The sequence below is a fragment of the Babylonia areolata genome, chromosome 29 (assembly GCF_041734735.1).
Source record: "Babylonia areolata isolate BAREFJ2019XMU chromosome 29, ASM4173473v1, whole genome shotgun sequence".
Lineage (NCBI taxonomy): Eukaryota > Metazoa > Mollusca > Gastropoda > Neogastropoda > Buccinidae > Babylonia > Babylonia areolata.
In genome coordinates, this window is record NC_134904.1 from 20,986,405 (window position 1) to 21,010,100 (window position 23,696).

The following is a 23,696-nucleotide window of genomic DNA, read 5'->3' on the forward strand; positions in this document are numbered from 1 at the left end:
GCTTGTGCCTGAACCCCCTTCGTGTGTATATGCAAGCAGAAGATCAAATTCGCACAGATCTTGTAATCCATGTCAGCGTTCGGTGGGTTATGGAAACAAGAACATTCCCAGCATGCACACCCCCAAAAACGGAGCATGGCTGCATATATGGCAGATTAAAAATGGTCATACATGTAAAAGCCTACTCATGTACATACGAATGAACGTTGGAGTTACAGCCCACGAACGAAGAAATGTTGGGTAAGCTTTGAGGTGTGTGTTGGGTGGACACACCAATAGCGCTGATAGCTAGTGGCTAGCTGGCTGCACTGTGGGCTGCAACAACTGAGTCAGCCACACCCCCTACATGCTGCTGTAGCTAGTGACTAGGTGCCAGCATGCTGCTAACTGCTGGCTGGTTTTGTTTCAACTAGTTAGGTTCCGACTGCCGCTTGCAAAGCAGAGATATTCTGCTGTGTGTGCTGTCAGAACCTTCGTTGTTTCCACTGCAAGCAATTGTTTTTGGTGAAAGAGCGTTCAGCGTCCATTACCAGAGTGGAGGTCATTGTTGAACGAGAGCAAGAAATTTAACGCTCTTTCTCCAGTAGTGGAAAAAATGTTGTTTATTTCATGAAAGTATAATTCTTTTTTTCTTTTCTTTTCTTTTTTTTTATTTTTTAACTTAAGAGTGACGTGGTGCCATGAGTATGGATCAGTGTACAAAGCACTGCTATATCCGTCCTTGACACTGAACTGAAAGTGATGCAAGCGTCCACTCATGGATCCGTTTTTGTTTTTTTTTTGCCTACTGCATCACTTCTAAGATTTTCCCCCCATTCTTTAACAGCAAACGTGGTGTAGCCTTTATGGACCAGTCCTCACGCATTGATACCTCCTGGACACTGAAACTGAAGCTAGAAAGTGACTGATTTGAATTTAACAACAACAATACATGCTTGAGGTGCGAGCTTATTGCATTCCTGATAACTTAGCTGGACGTAGTTTCTGTTTCAAGGAGGTGGTAAAAGCGTGCCAGCTGATCCATATGCGCAGGGCCACACCTGATTAAAAACAACAGCAACAAACAAAACAAAAACCAGATCCCTGACCTTTCCATAAATCTGATGTGATAGTCATGCCTTGAGACATACAGGTTGGACCAAAAGTGACCATCACCATGACCAACGGCGTCGGTGACAAAGGAATTAGGTTGCAGTAAGATGGGAGGGGAAGAAGATGTGTGTGTGTGTGTGTGCGTGCGTGTTCGTGTGTGTATGTTTTAATTGGCCTGTCACACGTAGAGCACGCACACACACCACATACAGCACACTTACAGCACGCGCACACACACACACCACATACAGCACACGAACAGCACGTACACACACATCACTTACACGCACACGCGCGCGCACACCACACACGCACGCACACACAAAGAGCCAGCAGTGTCACCACTCGCCAACTGGCCGCCATTTTTGGGTCCACCTCCTACCCTTCCAACTACCGCAACCCCCCCCCCCCCCCCCCCCCCCCACACACACACACACACACACACATTCTCCCTCCCTGAATAGCCGGTGATAACTCTAGCGTGTGTCCCTCCCACAAGCATGTCGGCTCAGAACTGGCGAGCAAGCCAGTGTTTTTCTGTCCACCTGTCGCATTAGCAGTTCACAGCAAGCCTCGTTCTTCCAAATCTTCGTCGTCTTCGCTTGTGATTTCGTTCAGGTTAGAAACTTGTACAAGCCGTTCCCAAGATGTTTTCGGCAACATTCACATGTCTTCCCCTCCACTCCTCTGTGTGACTGGCGGAGGGAACGGTCCACGCCTTGTTGGGAATACTACACGTTCCGTCTTGAGGTGAAACATTGTGGATATTGTCATGTTTATGATGCACCCTACCTGAAAATGGAGGGGGCTGTTTTGAGTCAGTGGTGAGGACTATTTCCTCCGCAGTGGTCTGTGTGTGTGTGTGTGTATGTGTGTGTGTGTGTGACCTTTTCCTCATGACTTGCGGAGGAGAAGAAAGAAGAAAGAAAGATTGTGTACGTTGAGGGATTTCGTGACTCAGGTGTGTTGTGTCGTGCACGCGAGTGTGTCTGTGTGTGTCTGTGTCGCGCGCGCTTGTGTGTGTTTTAGTATGTGTGTGTGTGTGTGTGTGTGTGCGCGCGCGCGCTTGCTTGTTTTGTAGTGTGTGTGTGTGTGGGTGCGCGCGTGCTTGTGTATGTGTGTGTGATTTGTTTTTTCATGACTGGAAGCCGAAGAGAAGGAAGAGGAAGAAGAGACAGTGTTCGTTGGAGGATTTCGTGACTCGGGAATGTGTGTGTGTTCGTGCACATCTGACTCGGGCTCAAGGCCTGACTAAGCGCGTTGGGTTACGCTGCTCGTCAGGCATCTGCTTGGCAGATGTGGTGTAGCGTATATGGATTTGACCGAACGCAGTGACGCCTCCTTGAGCTACTGAAACTGATACTGAAACTGACTCGGTTGTGTATGTGGTGTGTTTGTTCTTTGAAGCCGACTCATCACATTGTCAGTCTCATTTTTCTCGCATACGTGTATGTGTGTGAAACGTGTCAACTGCCCTGTCACTCCTGCGAGGGAGTGGTTACACATGTGCAGCACAGATTGACAACATCGCGTCAGTTTCAACCTCGAAGTGGCGAGAATGTGTAGAAGGAATATGATATTATGGTAGTACTGCGACTTTCCATTCCAAGCTATCTCAGTATTTCAGTGTCTGTATCGGCTTTTCCAACAGGGAGGAGTCGGCCTTTGAAAATCAGTGAACCTTTATCGGCCTTTTGGGGGAAACTGAAGAAGAGTTTGTGGTTTTAAACAAATGTTTTTTGCCCAGAAATTGTGTTATACATGCATGTAAAAAAAGCAACAACAATAAAACAACAACAAAAACAACAACCAGCAGAACAACAAGAGGTGTTGAGGGGGTGGGGGTGGGTAGTTGCAGGGATTGTGGTGGTAGTTGTAGAGTGCACACACACACACATACTCAGTTGATCAAATCAGTGGCGGTGATAGTGAAAACGGCGATGCCTTGTAGTGATGTTGGTACTGGTAGTGTTGAGTGTGTGTCTGTGTTCAGTTGTGTGTCTGTGTATATGTTTGTGTGTGTGCGTTTGCGCGCGCGCGTGTGTGTGTATGTGTGTGTGTGTGTGTGATAGAGAGAAGGGGGTGGGGCTGTGGGTTGGTGTCATTCCTGATATATATATATATATATGTGTGTGTGTGTGTGTGTGTGTGTGTGTGTGTGTGTGTGTGTGTGTGTGTGTGTGATCTGACTATAAACAAAGCAACTTACAGAACTTCAAGTGTGTGGGGGTTTTTTGGTGTTTTTTTTTAAGAACCAACATTAGTAATCATGGTTGTTGGTTGATATTTGATGCACTTAAATAAAACTTTCACCGTCACTGCACGCATTAGAAAAAGAAAGAAAAGAAAAGAAAACAGAAAAAGAAACTGAATCCGAAACATGATTACTGTTAATCAGGAAAAGAAAGGAACGGACTTTTCAGCCATAGTTGTGTGTGTGCGTGCGTGCGTGCGTGCGTGCGTGTGTGTGTGTGTGTGTGTGTGACACAGAGGGAGCGCGCGCCGGAGAGAAAGACAGACAGACAGAGAGAGAGAGAGAGAGATGTTTGATTTAGAAAGAGAGACAGACAGACAGGCAGACAGATGAGCTGTATGCAGTCGTGAGTCTGAGCACGCTTGCGTCTCGTGGTGTGTATGGGTAAATGTTGACTTAAAATCCAAACCGGTTTTTCAGGGAAACTCATTTTCTGCCGGCTGAGGCTTTTGTAAGAGAAGAAAATCAAGAAAACTGACCATTTTCAGGTGTGCTTTTTCGTAGGGACTGTCACGAAGATATATATAGACAGACAGAGTGATAGATAGCGCGAACACACACACACACACACACATGCACATACAGGCTCACGCACGCACAAACTCACAGACACAGACACAAACAGACACACACACACACACACACATGCACATACAGGCTCACGCACGCACAAACACACAGACACAGACACAAACAGACGCACACACAGACACACAGACACACACACACACACACAGAGTGACAGAGACATAGAGAAGTCGATGTTGAAATATAGTTTTTTCACGACTAGGCCTTTGTGCCCTTGTTATTAAGTGAGATGTATAGGACAGGGTATTTAAACAAAATCACAAGTACAGCAAAGGCAGGGGAGAAAAAAAGGATGTCAAGTGGCGAGGTGGAGTGGGGGGGGAAAAGGGGTAGGAGGGTGGGGGTGGGGCTCCATAAAACATCACTAACAACAGGTGTATGCTGAAGGAGACACAGGGGGTGTGGGGGCGGGTGTGGGGGCGGGGGGGGGGAGGAGGGGGACTTGGGGGAGGGGGGCAGGGAAATTATTCAATAGCGCCTACAATACGCTGAGAGAGAGAGAGAGGGGGGGGGGTAGAGAGAGGGGGAATGAGAGAGAGAGGGGGGAAGAGAGAGAGACAGGGAGAGAGGGGGAAAGAGAGAGAGAGAGGGGAGAGAGAGGAGGGAGAGGGAGAGAGGGGGAAAGAGAGAGAGGGGGGAGAGAGAGGGGAGAGAGAGGAGGGAGAGGGAGAGAGGGGGAAAGAGAGAGAGGGGGGAGAGAGAGGGGGGGTGAGGAGAAAGAGAGAGACAGGGAGAGAGGGGGAAAGAGAGAGAGAGATGGGGGGGAGAGAGAGGGGGGAAAAGAGAGCGAGAGGGGAGAGCGGAGGGAGAAAGAGAGAGACAGGGAGAGAGGGGGAAAGACAGAGAGAGAAAGAAGGGGGGAGAGAGAGACAGGGAGAGAGGGGGAAAGAGAGAGAGAGATGGGGGGGGAGAGAGAGAGGGGGGAAAAGAGAGCGAGAGGGGAGAGAGGAGGGAGAGAGAGAGAGACAGGGAGAGAGGGGGAAAGACAGAGAGAGAGAAGGGGGGGGGGGGGAGAGAGAGACAGGGAGAGAGGGGAAAGAGAGCGAGAGGGGAGAGAGGAGGGAGAGAGACAGGGAGAGAGGAGGAAAGAGAGAGGGGGGGAGAGGGGGAGAGAGAGAAAGAGAGAGAGACAGAGGAGGGGGTAGAGAGACCAGGGAGAAAGGGGGAAAGAGAGATAGATGGGAGGGTGAGGGAGAGAGACAGAGGGGGAGAGAGAGTTTTAAATGTGTGTGTGTGTGTGTGTGTGTGTGTGTGTATGTGTGTGTGTGTTTAGGTGTGTGGGTGCAAGCCAGACGGCAAAAAGCAAACACGTTATTTTACAGTGAATGGAAAGCAAACAGGCGTTCCGCAATGACCTTCATGCTGAGGTGCACACACACACTGTCACACATACACACACACACTGTCTCACACACACACACACACACACACACACACACACACACACACACACACACACACACATTCAATCAGATTTCAGGCACGCACACAAACACACTCAGACAGACATTGTAACATTTCACGTGTATGACCATTTTTATTTACCCCTCTATGTAGGCAGCCATACTCCGTTTTCTGGGGGGCTGGGGGGGGAGGAGGGGGGTGGGGGCGCATGTTGGGTGTATTCTTGTTTCCATAACCCACCGAACGCTGACATGGATTACATGATCTTTAAGGTGCGTATTTGATGTTCTGTGTGCGTATACACACGCAGGGGGATCAGGCCCTGGCAGGTTTGCACATGTATATGTTGACCTGGGAGATGGAGAAAGCTCTCCACCCTTTACCCAGCAGGTTGAATGTTAAGGGTCCCCATCGCTTGTTACGGCTATCAGGGCAGTGACTGAATTCATCTCCACTGTGCCGAGCACGCGGGGCCCAGTCCTCTCCTTCCGTCGTTAGTAGAAACAGCAATGGTAGTAGTAGTAGTAGTAGTAGTAGTAGTAGTAGCAACAACATCAACAGCAGCTGCAGCAGTAATAGTAGCCTAGATGTGGTAGAAGAAATATCCTTGTTATGATTCTCTTAGCATCACGGTACTAGTAGTAGTAGTAGTAGTGTCAACAACAACAACAACAGCAGCTGCAGCGGTAGTAGTAGTAGTAGTAGTAGTAGTAGTAGTAGTAGTAGCAGCAGCATCAGCAACAGCAGATGCAGCAGCAGCAGCAGTAGTAGTAGTAGTAGTAGTAGTAGTGTCAGCAACAACAACAACAGCTGCAGCGGTAGTAGTAGTAGTAGTAGTAGTAGTAGTAGTAGTAGCATCATCATCAACAACATCAACAGCAGCAGTAGCTGCAGCAGCAATAGTAGCCTAGATGTGGTAGAAGAAATATCCTTGTTATGATTCTCTTAGCGTCACGGTAGTAGTAGTAGCAGCAGCAGCAGCAGTAGCAGCAGTAGTAGTAGTAGTAGTGTCAGCAACAACAACAACAGCTGCAGCGGTAGTAGTAGTAGTAGCAGCAGCAGCAGCAGCAGTAGTAATATCAACAACAACAACAGCAACAGCAGCTGCAGCAGCAATAGTAGCATAGATGTGGTAGAAGAAATATCCTTGTTATGATTCTCTTAGCGTCACGGTAGTAGTAGTAGTAGCAGCAGCAGCAGCAGCAGCAGTAGTAGTAGTAGTAGTAGTAGTAGTAGCAACAACAACAGCAACAGCAGCGGTAGTAGTAGTAGTAGTAGTAGTAGTAATAGTAGTACTAGCAGTAGTAGTAGCATCAACAACAACAGCAACAACAGCGGTAGTATTAGTAGTAGTAATAGTAGTACAAGTAGTAGTAGTAGCATCAACAACAACAACAGCAACAGCAGCTGCAGTAGCAGTAGCAGCCAAGATGTGGTAGAAGAAATTACGATGTTATTTTGATTCCCTAAGCACCACGAGAGTAGTTGTAGTAGCAACAACAGCAACAGCAACAGCAACAGCAGCTGCAGTTAGCAGTGGCAGCCTACATGTGGTAGCAGAACTAACCTTACCATGATTCCCTTACCACTTGTTAATTAATGTCCCTCACTGCTCCCCCCCCCACTCACGTCCTGTAATGAAGACTTTTGTCCAGCAGTCTCCACATGGTCATGACAACGGCAGTCCATTCCGTATTGATCGGTGTTTTCTGGATCCACAGATATTCCTTCTTCTTCTTCTTCTTCTGTGTGTGTGTGTGTGTGTGTGTGTGTGTGTGTGTGTGTGGTTGTGTGTGTGCGTGCGTGTATGTGTTTAGTATGGGTGAGTGTGTATGTCGGTGCTTATGTGTGCACGCACGCACGTGTTTGTGTATGCGCGTGCGTTTGTGCGTGTGTGTGTGTGTGTGTGTGCATTTGTGTGTGTGCGTGTGTGTGCGCGCGCGCGCGCGCTCTGTGCTTGCTCTTGTGTGCTTTGTGTCTCGCTGACGTGTAGCTGTCGAAAAGCGCGCTTTTTTGAGAAGTTGGAAAGCGCAATATAAAGCCCTATACACATGTATTATACTGCTGCTGATGATGCAGGCGATGACAATGACGAAGATGATGATGATTAATATCATTATCATGACCATTATTATCATGACCACCATCACGATCTTATCATCGTCCTAATTATTATCATTATTATGATTATCATCATCATAGGATGATGATGTTATCATGATGACATGTCCTGAACGTTGTTGTTAACAGAAGCGGGGACTCACAGATGATCAGTGACTGCTGAAGCCAAGGGCTGGGAGGAGAGACGCTGGGACAGACAGACAAACAGGCAGGCAGACAGACAGACAGGTAGGTAGACAGACAGACAGGTAGACAGACAGTCAGGCAGGCAGATGACAGGCAGGCAGACGGACAGACAGACAGTCAGTTAGGTAGAGAGATAAGCAGGCAGACGGACAGACAGACAGACAGGCAGGTAGATAGACAGATAGGCAGGCAGGCAGGCAGGTAGATAGACAGACAGGCAGACAGACAGGTAGATAGACAGACAGGTAGATAGACAGACAGACAGGTAGACAGATAGACAGGCAGACAGGAGTACAGACAGAAAGACAGGCAGGCAGATAGACAGACGTAAAGACAGACAGTCGGACAGGCAGACAGACAGGTAGATAGACAGACAGACAGACAGGCAGGCAGGCAGACAGGTAGATAGACGGACAGACAGACAGGAGTATAGACAGAAAGACAGGCAGGCAGATAGACAGACGTAAAGACAGACAGTCGGACAAGCAGGCAGACAGACAGGCAGGCAGACAGACAGACAGACAGACAGATAAAAGACAAAGACCCACCACCACCACCACCACCAGAGACGCCATGGGCAACTGCTGCGGGTCGACAGAGACAGCGGCGATCAGTGGAGACACCAACACCACAGCCAACTCCCACTCCGACGGGACACGCCCCAGTAAACAGCCCGCTGCTGCTGTCGTGTCCACAGAGGGTCAGTGGGGATGGGGGGTGGGAGAGGGGAGGGGAGGTGGGGGGTGGGGTGGGGTGGGGGGGAAGGAAAGAAAGGTGAAGGGGGGGTGGGTGGGGGGGGTGTGTGACTGGGGGGGGGTGGTGGTGGTGGTAGTTGATGTTGTTGCGGAGGGGACGGGGGGGGGGGGGGGGAGGGGGGGGGGGATGTAGGGAGTATGGGGGTGGTGGGGTGGTGGGATGGCATGTGTGTTATGATACAATACAAAATCACATTATTAAACCTTCACAGGGGACTCTGTGTGTGTGTGTGTGTGTGTGTGTGTGTGTGTGTGTTTGTGTGTGCAAGAGAGAGAGAGAGAGACGGAGAGAGAGAGAGTAGTGCATGTTTATGAATGTGTGAATATGTGGGTTATATAATACTGTCCCATTTTTCCTGAGAAAAAAAAAAGATGCGCAGATAAGTAACTGACTTCGGAAAGAAAGAAAAAGTGAGAACGAAAAACAAAATATCCCAATTCTTCACCCCATCCTAACCCGCCCCCCCCCCCCCACACACACACCCTCTCTCTCTCTCTCTCTCTTTGTGTGTGTGTGTGGTGTGTGTGTGTGTGTGTGTGTGTGTGTGTGTGAGTGAGCGTATACTGTGTGTGTATAAAAGACAAGATAACGAAACTCTTCACAAATAGTAAAGAGTGGCAACTCTCTCCATTACACAAGGTACACAACTTCAAGTCAGTGCTGCTTACGCTACCGATTCAGCTAGCACACAGGTAAATAAAAGGTACATTGGAACAAACCCAGACACTTCCTCAAAAAAAAAAAAAGGAAGCGCCGGGCCTGTCCTTATACCGATCATTTGACATGTGCACACAGCAGCAAAGACAGAAGAAATGTGCAAACACCTTGTGAATGGAGAAAGTTACCGCTCTTTACTATTTGCTAATCATTTCATCATTATTTTTAATTTCCAGTTGAAACTCTTCACACTTCATCACTCACAGGCCATAACCCGACAAACATTCGTCTGACCTCTTCTCCCCCCCACAACCTCCCACCTCCTACCTCCTCCTCTGCCGTACCCGGGGTGGCGTCAGCCGAGTACGGCCTGCAGCCCCCAATCCGCTACCCGGGGGACGTCAGCGGGGTGTACTACCAGCCCACAGAGGGAGCCACCGCCCTTCTTACTGCTGCCTTCCTGGGTAACTACGACAGGACTGTTATGCAGGCTACAAGGCCTGACTGATGCTGGTTATGATTGTACACTGTGTGAGATAAAGAGAGAGGGGAGAGAGAGAGAGAGGAGGGGGGAGAGAGGGGGGGAGAGAGAGAGGAGGGAGAGAGAGGGAGGGGGGAGAGAGAGAGGGGGAGAGAGAGAGGAGAGAGAGAGAGAGGATGGACAGAGAGAGAGGGGGGGAGAGAGAGAGGAGAGAGGGGGCATAGAGAGAGGGGGAGAGAGAGGGGGGAGAGAGAGAGGGGGGAGGAAGTCAGAGAGGGGAGAGAGAGGGGGGAAGGGAGAGAGAGAGGGGAGAGAGAGAGAGGGAGGGAGGAGAGACAGAGAGGGGGAGAGAGAGGGCGGAGAGAAGGAGGAGAGAGGAGGGAGAGAGAGAGGGGGAGAGAGAGGGCGGAGAGAAGGAGGAGAGAGGAGGGAGAGAGAGAGGGGGAGAGAGAGAGGAGAGAGAGGGGGGAGAGAGAGACACGGGGTGAGAGAGAAAGAGGAGAGAGAGAGAGGGGGAGAGAGAGACAGGCGAGAGAGAGGGGGGAGAGAGAGAAGGGGGAGAGAGAGGAGAGGGAGAGGGGGGGATGAGAGAGAAGTGGGAGGGAGAGAGAATGAATGAATGAATGACTAAATAAATAAATGAATGAATGAATGAATGAATGAATTTTTATTTTCCAGCGGCGAAGATATTAGCACTTTGGCCAACTTACATATCTGCCGTTGTTCTAAGAGACACACAAGCATATACACATATATAAAATGTTGTTATAAATGCTCAATACATGTATACTTTTCAAGGATAACGCAGAGAGGGAGAGAGAGGTGGGAGGGAGAGAGAGGTGTGATAGGGAGGAAGAGGGGGGAAGAGAGAGGGAGAGAGAGGTGGGAGAAGGAGTGGAAGGGAGGGGGAGAGAGAGAGGGGGGGAGAGAGAAGGAGGAGAGAGAGAGAGGGGGGGGGAAGAGGAGAGAGAGAGAGGGGGGGGGGGTAGAAATAGGGAGAGAGAAGGGGTTGGGGGAGAATGAATGAATGAATCTTATTGTTTTTAGATACATTGATCCTCAAACAAGGGTGGGCACAGCCCATGGCGTGAAAGACTGCAAGCCTGGCTGATGCTGATAATGTTGGCTGAGAGAGGGAGAGGGGGAGAGAGAGAGTTGGTTAGAGAGAGTGTATGAGAGAGAGAGTGTGTGTTTGTGTATGAGAGAGAGGGGGGTGAGGAGGGAGGGGAGAGAGAGAGTTAGTGTATAAGAGAGAGAGAGAGAGGGGGGGGGGGGGGGGGTGTAGGGAGGAAAAGACAAAATTCCCCTTATATCCTATGATAATAGATTTGCGTCTACGTGGGACGTATTTAGTTATATATATATATATATATATATATATATATATATATATATATATATATATGTGTGTGTGTGTGTGTGTGTGTGTGTATGCGTATACACACACACACACACACACACAATAGAAAGGATAAGAGAGAGAGAGAGAGAAGGCTTCCATCCATCAGGATTCAGTGACTCCATCATTTGCCTGCCTTGGCCACAGTGCGGCCGCAAAAATTGTTGGCCTCCCTTCGAGGCACCGTTCCCATCTCTTTGAGTCACTGACCGTCACCATCGTTGGCGACGGACTTTCAGGAAATGTGTTCGAAAGAGGGGATGGGTGGGGTGTGGGGTGTGGATTATCAAAATAGTAAAAAAGTTAGAAAAGAAAAAGAAGAAGAATGATATGATCATTTTTCTGCTATTGTTGTTGTTTCACCAGAACATGATGCAACATTCATTGTATCGTGTTCGTATTGCCAGACACTGATGACCAGGACAAACGAGATTCCACAGCACCACTTCCATCACCACTACCTTCATCATCGGCGTCAGCAGCAGCAGCAGCAGCAGCAGTAGCAGCAGTACAAAATGCAGCGCAAGACACAGCTGTTGAAACAAGCACAGCGTCCTCCACCGAAGTCACCCTTGTGACAGAACCGGCGTCTGCGGTCGACAGTGTGACGTCACCAGCACCCTTACGTCAGCAGTCCAACTACGAGCCCCCTGACGTCATGATCAGCTACAGTCGGAGTGACGGGGAAGTGATGCAACAAATCAAAGGTAGCAACGTCCTGCCTTGAACTTTTCTTTCTCTCCCCCCCCCCCCAACACCCCCAGTTTATCTCGTTTACAGTACTGAGGACTGAGGACAAGCATGAGGTTAACGGTTCTCTAGCTTTGTTGAGAATTTTCAGCTGCCCCAAGGCTAGGAGTTTACAGATGTGGTTGATGGCTTACATTCATCTCCTGGTTGGTGGCTTGGTCTACAGTTATCTCATGGTTGCTGGTTTACATTTATCTTGTGGTTGATGGTTTACATTTATCTCATGGTTGATGGTTTAGTTATCTCGTGGTTGATGGCTTGGCCTACAGTTATCTTATGTTGATGGTTTACATTTATCTTGTGGCTGATGGCTTAGCCCACAGTTATCTTGTGGTTGATGGTTTCCATTTATCTCATGGTTGATGGCGTAGGCTACAGTCATCTTGTGGTTGATGGTTTATTTAGTTTGTTAGTTTAGTTATTCGTTTAGTTATATTTTTGTTTATCAGATTATTCATATCATTATCCTTTTTTTGGTACTTAATGATTGATTGATTGATCTGTGTGTTTATTCATGTGTCGATCTATTGATTGTTGACTGTACACAAAGCAGCTATAGGCCCAGGGTTTCAAGGTTTGGGTGGACCATAGTGATCTACAGATTAGTGCATTTAATCATGTATTGATCTAGTGATTGGCATAGTAATCTGTTGGTTGGTTGTATTTAATCATGTATTGATGTGTGGATTGGTGACTGTGCACAGAGCAGACCACATTGATGTGTCTATTGGTGTATTAATAATGTATTGATATATTGATTGGTGTATTCAATCATGTATTGATTTAGTGATTGATGGACGGGCGCAATAGCCGAGTGGTTAAAGCGTTGGACTGTCAATCTGAGGGTCCCGGGTTCGAATCACGGTGACGGCGCCTGGTGGGTAAAGGGTGGAGATTTTTACGATCTCCCAGGTCAACATATATGCAAACCTGCAAGTGCCTGAACCCCCTTCGTGTGTATATGCAAGCAGAAGACCAAATGCGCACGTTAAAGATCCTGTAATCCATGTCAGCGTTCGGTGGGTTATGGAAACAAGAACATACCCAGCATGCACACCCCCGAAAACGGAGTATGGCTGCCTACATGGCAGGGTAAAAACGGTCATACACGTAAAAGCCCACTCGTGTGCATACGAGTGAACGCAGAAGAAGTGATTGATGGCTGTGCACAGAACTTCATTGCTTAGTGAAGTGATGGCCTAGAGGTAACGTGTCCGCCTAGGATGCGAGAGAATCTGACCGCGCTGGTTTGAATCACGGCTCAGCCGCCGATATTTTCTCCTCCTCCACTAGACCTTGAGTTGTGGTCTGGATGCTAGTCATTCAGATGAGATGATAAACCGAGGTCCCGTGTGCAGCATGCACTTAGCGCACGTAAAAGAACCCACAGCAACAAAAGGGTTGTTCCTGGCAAAATTCTGTAGAAAAATCCACTTCGATAGGAATTAATAAAATTGCACGCAGGAAAAAATACAAGAAAATGGGTGGCGCTGTAGTGTAGCGACGCGCTCTCCCTGAGGAGAGCAGCCCCAATTTCACACAGAGAAATCTGTTGTGATAAAACGAATGCAAAATACAAAGGTGTGGGTGGACCATAGTGATCTATTGATCGGTGTATCTAATCATGTATTGATCTATTGACTGGTGACTGGTCACAGAGCAGCTAGAGGCCCAGGGCTTCAAGGTGTGGGTGGACCAGAGCTCCATTGACGCCGGGGCGGACTTCCTCAGCAAGATCGGCGAGGCCATCATTGATGCCAAGGTCAGCGGTGGATGTGTGTGGGTGGTGGTGGGGTGGTGTTTGGTGGTGGGGTGGTGGTGGTGTTTGATGGTGGTGGGTGGTGGTGGTGATGGTGGTAGTGGTGGTGGGTGATGGTGGTGGTGTTGTGGGGGGTGATGGTGGGTGTGGTGGTGATGATGATGATGGTGGTGATGATGATGGTGGTGAGTGGTGATGGTGGTGGGTGGTAGTGGTGGCGGATGGTGTTAGTGGGTGGTTGTGGTGATGGGTTGTGGTGGTGGTAATGGTGGTGGGTGGTGGTGATGGGTGTGATATTGTGTGTATGTGTGTGTGTGAGAGAGAGAGAGAGAGAGAGAGAAAACAAATGACTGACAGGTCACTTGACTGATCACGACGTTCCATCGATGGTGATGATAATTAAGAAGGAAGACGACAACGACAACAACACGGAGCAACTGTTGTTGACAATAACGACGATGTGTTTGATAAAGGGCATATAATCATGTATGATTATGGATTTATTTATTCATTTATATACTTATCTATCTATCTATCTATCTATCTACAGTTTGAGTTTCTCAAAGAGGTGTCACTGCGTTCGGACAAATCCACATACGCTGCAACGCATTTGCTAGACAGATGCCTGATAACCAACAACATAACCTGAAGCACTTTGTCAGGCCTTGAGTGCATGCATATATGTATTTGCTTACCTCTCTATCTATCTATCTATCTATCTATCTATCTCTTTGCTTACTGATTTACTTAATTACCTACTTACTAATTTATTATTCATTCATTCATTCATTTATTGCATTATTTATCTACCTACTTACTTTCCTACCTACCTACCTGTCTGTATGTCTGTCTATCTTCCAGTCTATCTATCTGTCTATCTATCTGTGTAGCTATCTATCTATCTATGTGTTTACTATCTAACTTACGAACCTACTTACTCACTATATTCCAGTCTATCTATCTATCTATCTATCTATCTATCTACCTATGTGTTTACTAACTAACTATCTAACTTACGAACCTACTTGATGGAGTCTCCCATCGGTCCGACGGATGAGTAGGCAGTCAGGCTTATCTGTCGGTGTGTGTCCTCATATGGGAGAAGAGGCCGATTCTGGATGCGCAGCACTTCCCACAGGTGTTGCAAGGGAAAACGTCTCCAGAAGTTGAGACCTGCTTCCTTTGATCACGCTTCTCCTTAATGGCCAGCGTTCTCTTGTTTTCAAACGTCTTTATGCCACTAGAGCACAGCATCCTCCAGCGACAGCGGCGTTCCAACATTAGCCTGATTGCCTGATCAGCACAGGTGACTTTTTTTTAGTGAGGAGGAGTTGTGCGGTCCCTTCCCCACTCTCTCGCCTACCAACGCCCACAGTCCCACAGGTGCAGATACTGCCACAAACCTACTTACTCACTTACTAATTTACTTAGTGATTCATTCCTGGTTTCAGTGTTTCATCTGCATCCTGAGCGAGAGGGCGGTGAGGTCCAAGTATTGTCGGGACGAGGTGGCTCTGGCCTATGTGTCCAACACCGCCATCTTCCCCGTCAACCTTCAGTCCCGTGACCAGCTCCTGCCTCTCATGGACACAGGACTGTGAGGGTTTGGGAACGGGTGGTCAGGGGGGGAGGGGTAGGGGGTTGGGGGGTACAGGGGGTGGGGGTGGGTCTGGGTGCAGAATGAATGAAAAAAACAACAACAAAAAACAAAACAAACAAAAAAAACAACAACAACAAAAGCTGTGTACGGTTACTGTTCTTCATGATGAGGTAGCATGGTGGCTGACGTGCTGTTCGTGTTGCCAGTATGCACTGATGTGTTTGTGTGTGTGTGTGTGTGAGAGAGAGAGAGAGAGGTGTGAGTGGGTGTGTATGTATGTGAGTGGATGAGCTGATGTGTAGCAGGAGTGAAATGTTAGCTTATCATGTATTTCAGCATCAATAGCATGTGGGGTTTTTTCGCTTGGTTGACATCGCTTCTATTACATGTGTTTTTGTGGTGAATATTTTGATTTGTGTTAATGTTCTGAAAGTGATCATCAGTGGTTTGTATGTTTCATACTATATATTTCTTCTTTCTTTCTTTTTTAAAATATTTTTTTAAATTTAATTTTATGTGCTCGAGCCAAAAGGCAATTTTCTGTGAATTTACAGACAATAAAATCTCATCTCGTCTCATCTCATCTGATCCGATCTTATTTTATGTTATCTTACCCTCAACAAAGATCACTTTAATATAATTTTAACCGACCGTAACGGATGTCCATCTTTCCCTCCATGGCAGCAAACTACAGCTGGCCAATTACAACTGGACAGCGCTGACCGAAGCGGACGCCCAACAGGCCAACATCCAAGCCTTGGTGTCCACCATGAAAGCCGAAATGGATGACCTGGAAGACCCCCAAGATGGCCCCTCCCCCAGTCCCCCAGACCCCGCTGGAGAGACGTCACCGACGACCGTGACGTCACCCGACAGTGGCGAGAACGAGGCGGTGACGTCACCTAGAGGCGTGTCGGTCACGGTAATCGATGTGGTGGCCCCGAAACGTGAGGCGGGCAGTCCTGTTCAGGTTGGTTCTTCCTCGCTCCCCGAAAACGGAATGTGGCTGTCTGTGTATGGTCGGTGTTAACCTCTCTCTCTGTTGTATGATAATAATAATGATGATAATGATGATGATGATGATGATGACTATTATTATTATTCAGAGAGAGTGATTCAATTATGCATTTTAATGATGGACTGGTATGTTTTTGAAGTCACAAACTGTGTGTATTTGCAGTACAATGACTTCTTCTTCTTCTTCTACTCCTCGTCAGCTACATTAGTTTTCATTGTGTCTGTCTTTCAGAGCCCTGTATCAAACGGCGGGGCGCCAGAGTTCAAACCTCTGAGGAAGCTGAGGGAGCGAAACCGTGCGATGATGACGTTGCACGGCGATGACGTCAGTTCCATCATGCCTGAGCAGTTCTGGAGCGAGCAGTTCGGGGTTGTGGATTACGTTCCCTGGGAGAGGTGGGTGGGCCCCTTGTCGTCTCCCCTCCCCCTTCCCCCCCAGTTCAAATCCCACAATGTAAAGTGATCATTACTGGGCAATTACAGAGAAAAGTATCATCTAATATCACTGATAGTGAAAAGACGCTAAACTAAAGAACGATCAGAGAAAGTGGGAGAAGGGGGTATGTGAAGGGGGTTGGGGATAGTGTATGAGTGTGAGGAGGGTGTGTGTGTGTGTGTGTGTGTGTGTGTGTGTTTATCTATTTATTCAGTGTTTTGAAATAACAAAATTTCCATGCAGCTCATACATGATAACATGACAAAAGGTTTCATTCATTTATCCACACAAACAACCACCTCACACAGACATAGTTTGTACTGTTCTCTTACCGCGCATCGTTCATTCGGTAACTACCAATGTGACAGCATCAAACTACCATGGTTCATTCAGTAACTGCCGGTGTTACAGCATCAAACTACCATGGTTCATTCAGTAACTGCCAGTGTTACAGCATCAAACTACCATGGTTCATTCAGTAACTGTCGGTGTAACATCATCAAACTACCATGGTTCGTTCAGTAACTGTCGGTGTTACAGCATCAAACTACCATGGTTCGTTCAGTAACTGTCGGTGTTACAGCATCAAACTACCATGGTTCGTTCAGTAACTGTCAGTGTTACAGCATCAAACTACCATGGTTCGTTCAGTAACTGTCGGTGTTACAGCATCAAACTGCCATGGTTCATTCAGTAACTGTCGGTGTTACAGCATCAAACTACCATGGTTCATTCAGTAACTGTCGGTGTTACAGCATCAAACTACCATGGTTCGTTCAGTAACTGTCAGTGTTACAGCATCAAACTACCATGGTTCATTCAGTAACTGTCGGTGTAACAGCATCAAACTACCATGGTTCATTCAGTAACTGTCGGTGTTACAGCATCAAACTGCCATGGTTCGTTCAGTAACTGTCAGTGTTACAGCATCAAACTACCATGGTTCGTTCAGTAACTGTCGGTGTAACAGCATCAGACTACGATGGTTCATTCAGTAACTGTCGGTGTTATAGCATCAAACTACCATGGTTCGTTCAGTAACTGTCGGTGTTACAGCATCAAACTACCATGGTTCATTCAGTAACTGTCAGTGTTACAGCATCAGACTACCATGGTTCGGTCAGTAACTGTCGGTGTAACAGCATCAGACTACGATGGTTCATTCAGTAACTGTCGGTGTTATAGCATCAAACTACCATGATTCGTTCAGTAACTGTCGGTGTTACAGCATCAAACTACCATGGTTCATTCAGTAACTGTCGGTGTTACAGCATCAAACTACCTTGGTTCATTCAGTAACTGTTGGTGTTACAGCATCAAACTACCATGGTTCATTCAGTAACTGTCAGTGTTACAGCATCAAACTACCATGGTTCATACATTGACTGCTGGTGTAACAGCATCAAACTACCGGCCCCCCTTGCCAGATTTTTCCGCGGGGTCCTTTGTGGCTGGTCAGTATTGACCTGCCCCACTTCCCCCTAGTTTGAAACACCCCCTTTCTACAGGTTTAATCAAGCTGTTGGAAGAAGAACCGGGGCCGTTCTGGGATAGCCTGTATTGATCCCCTACCTCTCCTTCTTAACCAGGCCTTGATGATCTCGTCACATGCTCATACCATATCATTTTTTAAGCTGTTGGAAGAGGAACCGGGGTCGCTCTGGGATAGCCTGTATTGATCCCCTACCCCTCCTCCTTTCCCAGTTTTCTTCCCAGTGCTAAGCAGGCTGTCATGTACCCCCAAAGGCTGTAGTTATTCTGTTTCTGACCTCCTCATTTGCGATGTGGTCTCTGTATGAGATGTTCAGGGTCTTACGGTAGCATCTCATCTCAAGGGCTTCACTGCTTCCCTGGAGGCCAGTAGTGAGGGTCCAGGATTCACACGCGTACAGAAAAATCGATAACCTTTATTGATTCCAACCGAGCCAGGTTTATCCAAGCTAGCCTAGAATGACCAACGTATCCATTATGAAAGGGATGCAGTGGGGGGTGGGGGGTAACAGACAACAGGGGATGGGGCGTGGGGGTCCGTTTTGAGAAGTTAAAGTTTTCTCTATGTGGTAAAGAAGAAGAAGAAGAGAAGTCAGCTGTTGAATAGCTTGGTCTGTTTATTTGTAAGTCCGTCACATAGACTCAAGGGATACTTTGGGCTAGCCAGAGTTGACCCGGAGTAAAAAAAAAAAAAAAAAATTAGAAAAAAAAACTGATAAATAGATGGATAAATTAATAAATGAATAAAAAAAACAAACGAACAAGACAACAACAACAACAACGAGGCCAGGAGATGAAATGATTAACAAATAGTAAAGAGTGGTAACTCTCTCCATTCACAAGGTACACAACTAAATAAAAGGGACATTGGAACAAACCCAGACACTTCCTCTCTAGGAAGTGTCTGGGTTTGTTCCAGTGTACCTTTTATTTACCTGTGTGTTAGCTGAATCGGTCGGGTAAGCAGCACTGACTTGAAGTTGTGTACCTTATGAATGGAGTTACCACTCTTTACTATTTGTTAATAAATGAATAGATAAATGAGTGAATAGATAGACCGATACAGACAGACAGACAGGCAAGACAGACAGACAGACAGACAGGCAGGCAGGCAGACACACACACACACACACACACACATGCGCGCACACACGCGCGCGCACGCACACACACGCGCACACTCACACCCCATCTGAGTCTAAAATATCACTTACCAGTGAAAAGACGTTAAACGAAAGAAAGAAGAAACACACACATACGTGCACACATACTTAAAAACACGGGGGAGTACAAACTGGCCTCAACACTGACCCTTATCGTGCCTTGCCTCACCAGGTTCACAGCGGCCTTCCTGGAGGTGTTCCGGGACCCTGTGCACAGCACGTTCAGCACGGAGGACCAGCAGCAGCTCCTCGACATCCTCTGCAGAGAGCTGGAGGTGGACACTGATGACCGCATCTACAAGTACCAGCTGACAGGTGAGATGATGGAGGAGGAGGAAGAGGAGGAGGTGGATGATGAGGAGGAAGAAGTGGAGGAGGAGAAAGAGGAAGGAGAAGAAGGAAGAGGAGAAGGAGGAAGTGGAGGAGAGGAGTGTGGGAAGAAGTGAGGCATGGGAAGGAGGGGAACGAGATAGAGGAGAACTGATGTGGATGGTAGAAGCGAGGTGGAGGCGTATAGCATTCATCCTTTGCTCCCCTCCCTTCATTGAAAAAGAGAGAGAGGTGGGGTTGTAAAAGGACCAGGTTAAAAACAGACATACTGATGGAGCGAGAGAGAGAGATGGTGTGTGTGCAAGATGCATGTGTGTTGTTTCAATGCACCAAGTGGGGAGAAATAAACATCTTACCTCATCATCCGCCTCGGCGAAGTTGTTAGCACCCCGTACTGACAATTTGGATGACGCAGTTTCGATCCCAGTTTTGAGGTTTTTCCGCTCTTTCCTAGAGCCGAGTGCCGTGGGCTCCAATGGGAACACCGTGACCACACATTCTGGGATCATCCACTTCAGGGATGCGCCTTTGGGAGTGATGCTCAAATTTCCCAAACAATAATTATGTGGGTGTCTGTTTCTCTGCGCTTGGTTGACACTGGGATGTATACCCAATTATGAGAATACATCCTTGTCATGTTGTCCCAAACCTAAAAGGATATCTCTCTATCTCCCAGGGCTGCTTGGAAGAAAAGCCTGTACCATTGCTTATCTCATTACCCTGGTGAAATAAAATTTCGTTCGTTCATTTGTTTAATCTCTCTCTTTTGTTTCTCTCTCTCTGCCAGGGCTGGATAGTAAAAAAAGCATGTACCATTGCTTGTCTCATTACCCAGGTGAAATAAAGTTTCGTTCGTTCATTCGTTTGATCTCTCTCTCTCCCAGGACTGGATAAAAAAAACAACCCATACCTTTGCTTATCTCATTACCCTGGTGAAATAAAATTTCGTTCGTTCATTCGTGTAATCTCTCTCTCTCTCTCTTTCTCACTCAGCATCACCACCCGATCATCGACGAAATACAGAAAACACAATGTCCCAGAAATCTGGGCCACAAACTCAAAACCTTGCCTTGCCTTGCCCTTGTTGCAGCGTTCTGCAGTGTTCACGGTGACGTCTCACCGCTGTGGCCCCGGGTTCAGGAGCAGGCCAGGGAGAGTTTCGCCATGAGAGAGGTCTTCAACATGGACTCGTCAGTCAGAGTGGAAGCCATCGAGAACTTGGGTACGTTTTCTTTTTTGGGGGGTTGGGGGGTAACATCTTTTTGGGGATGATGGTATAACCTTTAAGCATTAGGGTGTGTGGATATACTTTTTTGGGGTGGAAGTTTTGTTGACCTTTCAAAACGTGGGGAAGTTCTGGAGAAGTTTGGTAAAGCTGTGAGCATTTTAGTAAAAATTTTGTGAACTTTGATGGAGGTAGACCTGTCCACATTTGGATTATCTTTGGGGAATTTTGGTAGATCTTTCAGCGTTTACGTATACTCTCTCTGTGTGAGTTCTGGGTTCTGTGTGTGTGTGTGTGTGTGTGTGAACTTCGGCCTTAAAGCTTTAAGAACGTGGGACAGGTTGTAGAACTTTGGAAGAAAAGAGGCTCTCCGAAAAGTTGCGTCCCTTGAATAAGAAAGTTCTGTTGCGAACTTTGGTAGAGCTTTCAGCTCTTAGTTTAGCATTGGTATTGTTTTATAAAAAAATTTTTTAAAGTTGTCAGTCGTTACTTTTTTCACTTCTACTATTACTACTACTTCTACTGCTGCTGCCAATTTTAGCAACTTAAATTCATGGAGCTATATGCACGGTGTATTTCATGTATATTGCAATGCAGGCATGAAGTATGATATAAATAACAAACCTTTGTCATCTACTATGAATAGGTAAATTGTGTTGTAAATCGCCTGAAAATCTACTGTCATAACCTCTTACTAACCTGATAACGACATAACAGCCACCAAAATTGCAATCACAGGAAAGTGTGTGATGTCATTACCAGGTTAGTAAGGGGTTACGACGGCGTTTTTTCTGACACTTTACGCCACAATTTACCTACTCAGAGTGGATGGGAGAAGTCAAATGATTGTTATCTATGTTGTACTTCATGCCCGCTTTGCAGTGTACATGAAATATACCGTGCACAGAGCTCCAGGAATTCAGCACACTAAAACTGGATATTACTGCACTATGATAACTCCTTCGCACCAAACAGGCAAGTTTCGCAGCGCGGCAGTGATCGACGCCCTGAGGGACCTTCTGACTGACCCTGACGCCAATGTGCGTGCCGTGGCCACCGTGTCGCTCTCGCGCACTGACGCCAACGACCCTGTGACCATACGTCACATCCTGCGCACGCTGAGCGACAGAGATCGTCTGGTGCGAGAGGCGGGCTGTCTGGCCCTGGGACACCTGAAGGCTCGGCAAGCCATCAGCAAACTGAGTCACTTGTGGTGAGCCGGGTTGGGGTTGGTGGGGTGATGTATTTTGTCTTGAGAGAAAACGAACGAGGTTTATTTTTTTGTTTCAACTGTAGATTTTTTTAAATGGGAGAAATGGAAGAGGTATACTTATACTTCTTATTTTTGTATTATTTTTTTTCCTGGGTTAAAAAGAATTAAAAAATGAAAATAATATAGACTTACGATTTGGACATGCTTACATACATACATGACCTTGTTCATGTATTCAGTCATAATGAATGCATGGCTGACAAAAAACAAACAAAAAACTGCAGCCCCACATTGGCCTACAAAAGATATATATAAATACACACACACACACACTTCCAAAACGGCCTACCAATCAATATTCAGTTAGGGAGGTCTTTGTTGATCTTGCTACATTGGTTTTTGTTCATTTGATGTTTTGGTGTGTAGGGTGCGTGTGTGTGGACAACATGTGTATGAGCATGCGTGTATAATTATCATTAGACTCAAGGACTACAGTTCTGATACAAATAACTTCCGGTTTGTTTTTCCGCAGGAGGAATGACGTCATTTCTCACGTGCGAGAGGCGGCAGCCGTGGCATTACGTCAGATCGGTGGACAAGAGGTGGAAGATGTAATGAGGGTGACTAAAGTGCTGGCAGAAGAGATCCGCTCTCTTACCGAGGAGAAACTATGATAAGTGGTGGCTTCACATGGTGGAAGGTTATCACATGAACCAAACAGCAGCCCGGTAATAACTGTTCCGCCTACAGTGACAGTGACAACAGCAGCAACAGGCAGCTAGTGACCAAGAAAAGGATGTGCTTTATTCAACACAGTACATTGTTCTTGCCAACAGTTTTCTTCTGGTTTTTTTCTCCTGTTCGAGTTGGCAAAATATTGGATGGATCGTTACGGAAAAATACAGGCCTGTCTGATGATGAGAGTGTTTGGCCTCCGTCCCCAGCCCATCTCACCCTTCTCCATTCTACAGTCGGCTGGAGTTAAGGTGAGACTCCGTCAATGAAATGGGTGGAATTCATTCTGATTATAATGTTTCTCTCCTGAGTTAGTGAATAGAAACGAAACGTTGGAGGCTTTTTGATAGTTCTATTAGGGAGTATATACATGTGTTATTATCAGGGAAGATGGCCACATGTTGGAAGCAAGTGCATTGGTGTATATGGAGCCTCTGCCTCGCTCCTTCCCCCCCCCTCTCCCCCCGACACACACACACCCTCATTCCCCATTACCAGCAGTTGACTTCTGTAGTCGGCTGGAGCGATTATTGATGAGAGACCCAATGAAACGGATGGAATTGACTCTGATAACTTTAACACAGCATGACACTACACACCCAAGGGTGTGAAACTGACAAAACCTTTTCATCAGTTCAAATCTTAATCTTTATTTCAAAAGTTAATAATTAAAATAAAAAAATAAAAAATCTACCTAATACATTGCCACTGCAGGAACAAATACCTATTGGAAATTTTTTATAGATAGACTGGAAAGATTTTTCGATAAATTTCTCAATTAGAAGCTAGCCATTACATTAATAAAAGCACACGTGGAATATCAATGTTTCAAAAATAAAATTATTTTAAAAAAACAACAAAAAACCCCCACACACAATGAAACTGATCATTCTAAATATTCAGACAGAAGGCTTAATATATGTATTATGATTTAAAACACAGCCTGCATGATGTGGTGAACAACTGTGCAATGAAAAGGACATTCCAGAGAATAAATCAGACAGTTTTAGAAATAAAAATGCCACAGACAAAAAAAGGA

The 23,696-nt window shown here is 46.7% G+C and overlaps 1 protein-coding gene across 7 annotated transcripts; it reads left to right on the forward strand.

Annotated features, from left to right (window-relative positions):
* The first annotated feature begins 1,566 nt into the window (after positions 1-1,566).
* On the forward strand, positions 1,567-23,658 carry LOC143274969 (uncharacterized). 7 transcript variants are annotated; one of them, XM_076578988.1, is made up of 12 exons: positions 1,567-1,916; positions 7,589-8,345; positions 9,295-9,522; positions 11,346-11,645; positions 13,347-13,450; positions 14,899-15,044; positions 15,732-16,017; positions 16,297-16,460; positions 19,327-19,469; positions 20,575-20,706; positions 21,685-21,922; positions 22,455-23,658. In XM_076578988.1, the coding sequence occupies exons 2-12, from the start codon at positions 8,219-8,221 to the stop codon at positions 22,594-22,596; spliced, it is 2,010 nt and encodes a 669-aa protein (XP_076435103.1). In that variant the 5' UTR covers positions 1,567-1,916; positions 7,589-8,218; the 3' UTR covers positions 22,597-23,658. The 7 variants fall into 7 exon arrangements, with proteins under 7 accessions (XP_076435103.1, XP_076435102.1, XP_076435109.1 ...); XM_076578987.1 differs by having other exon boundaries at positions 1,567-1,842; XM_076578994.1 differs by having other exon boundaries at positions 1,567-1,842; positions 9,325-9,522.
* The last annotated feature ends 38 nt before the right edge of the window (positions 23,659-23,696 follow it).

Excerpts from the sequence above, each read along its gene's own strand:
- LOC143274969 (XM_076578988.1), top strand. The coding sequence starts at position 8,219 with ATGGGCAACTGCTGCGGGTCGACAGAGACAGCGGCGATCAGTGGAGAC. Across the intron at positions 13,451-14,898 it reads AGGCCATCATTGATGCCAAG|TGTTTCATCTGCATCCTGAG; the intron begins GTCAGCGGTGGA and ends TCCTGGTTTCAG. Across the intron at positions 16,018-16,296 it reads AGGCGGGCAGTCCTGTTCAG|AGCCCTGTATCAAACGGCGG; the intron begins GTTGGTTCTTCC and ends TCTGTCTTTCAG.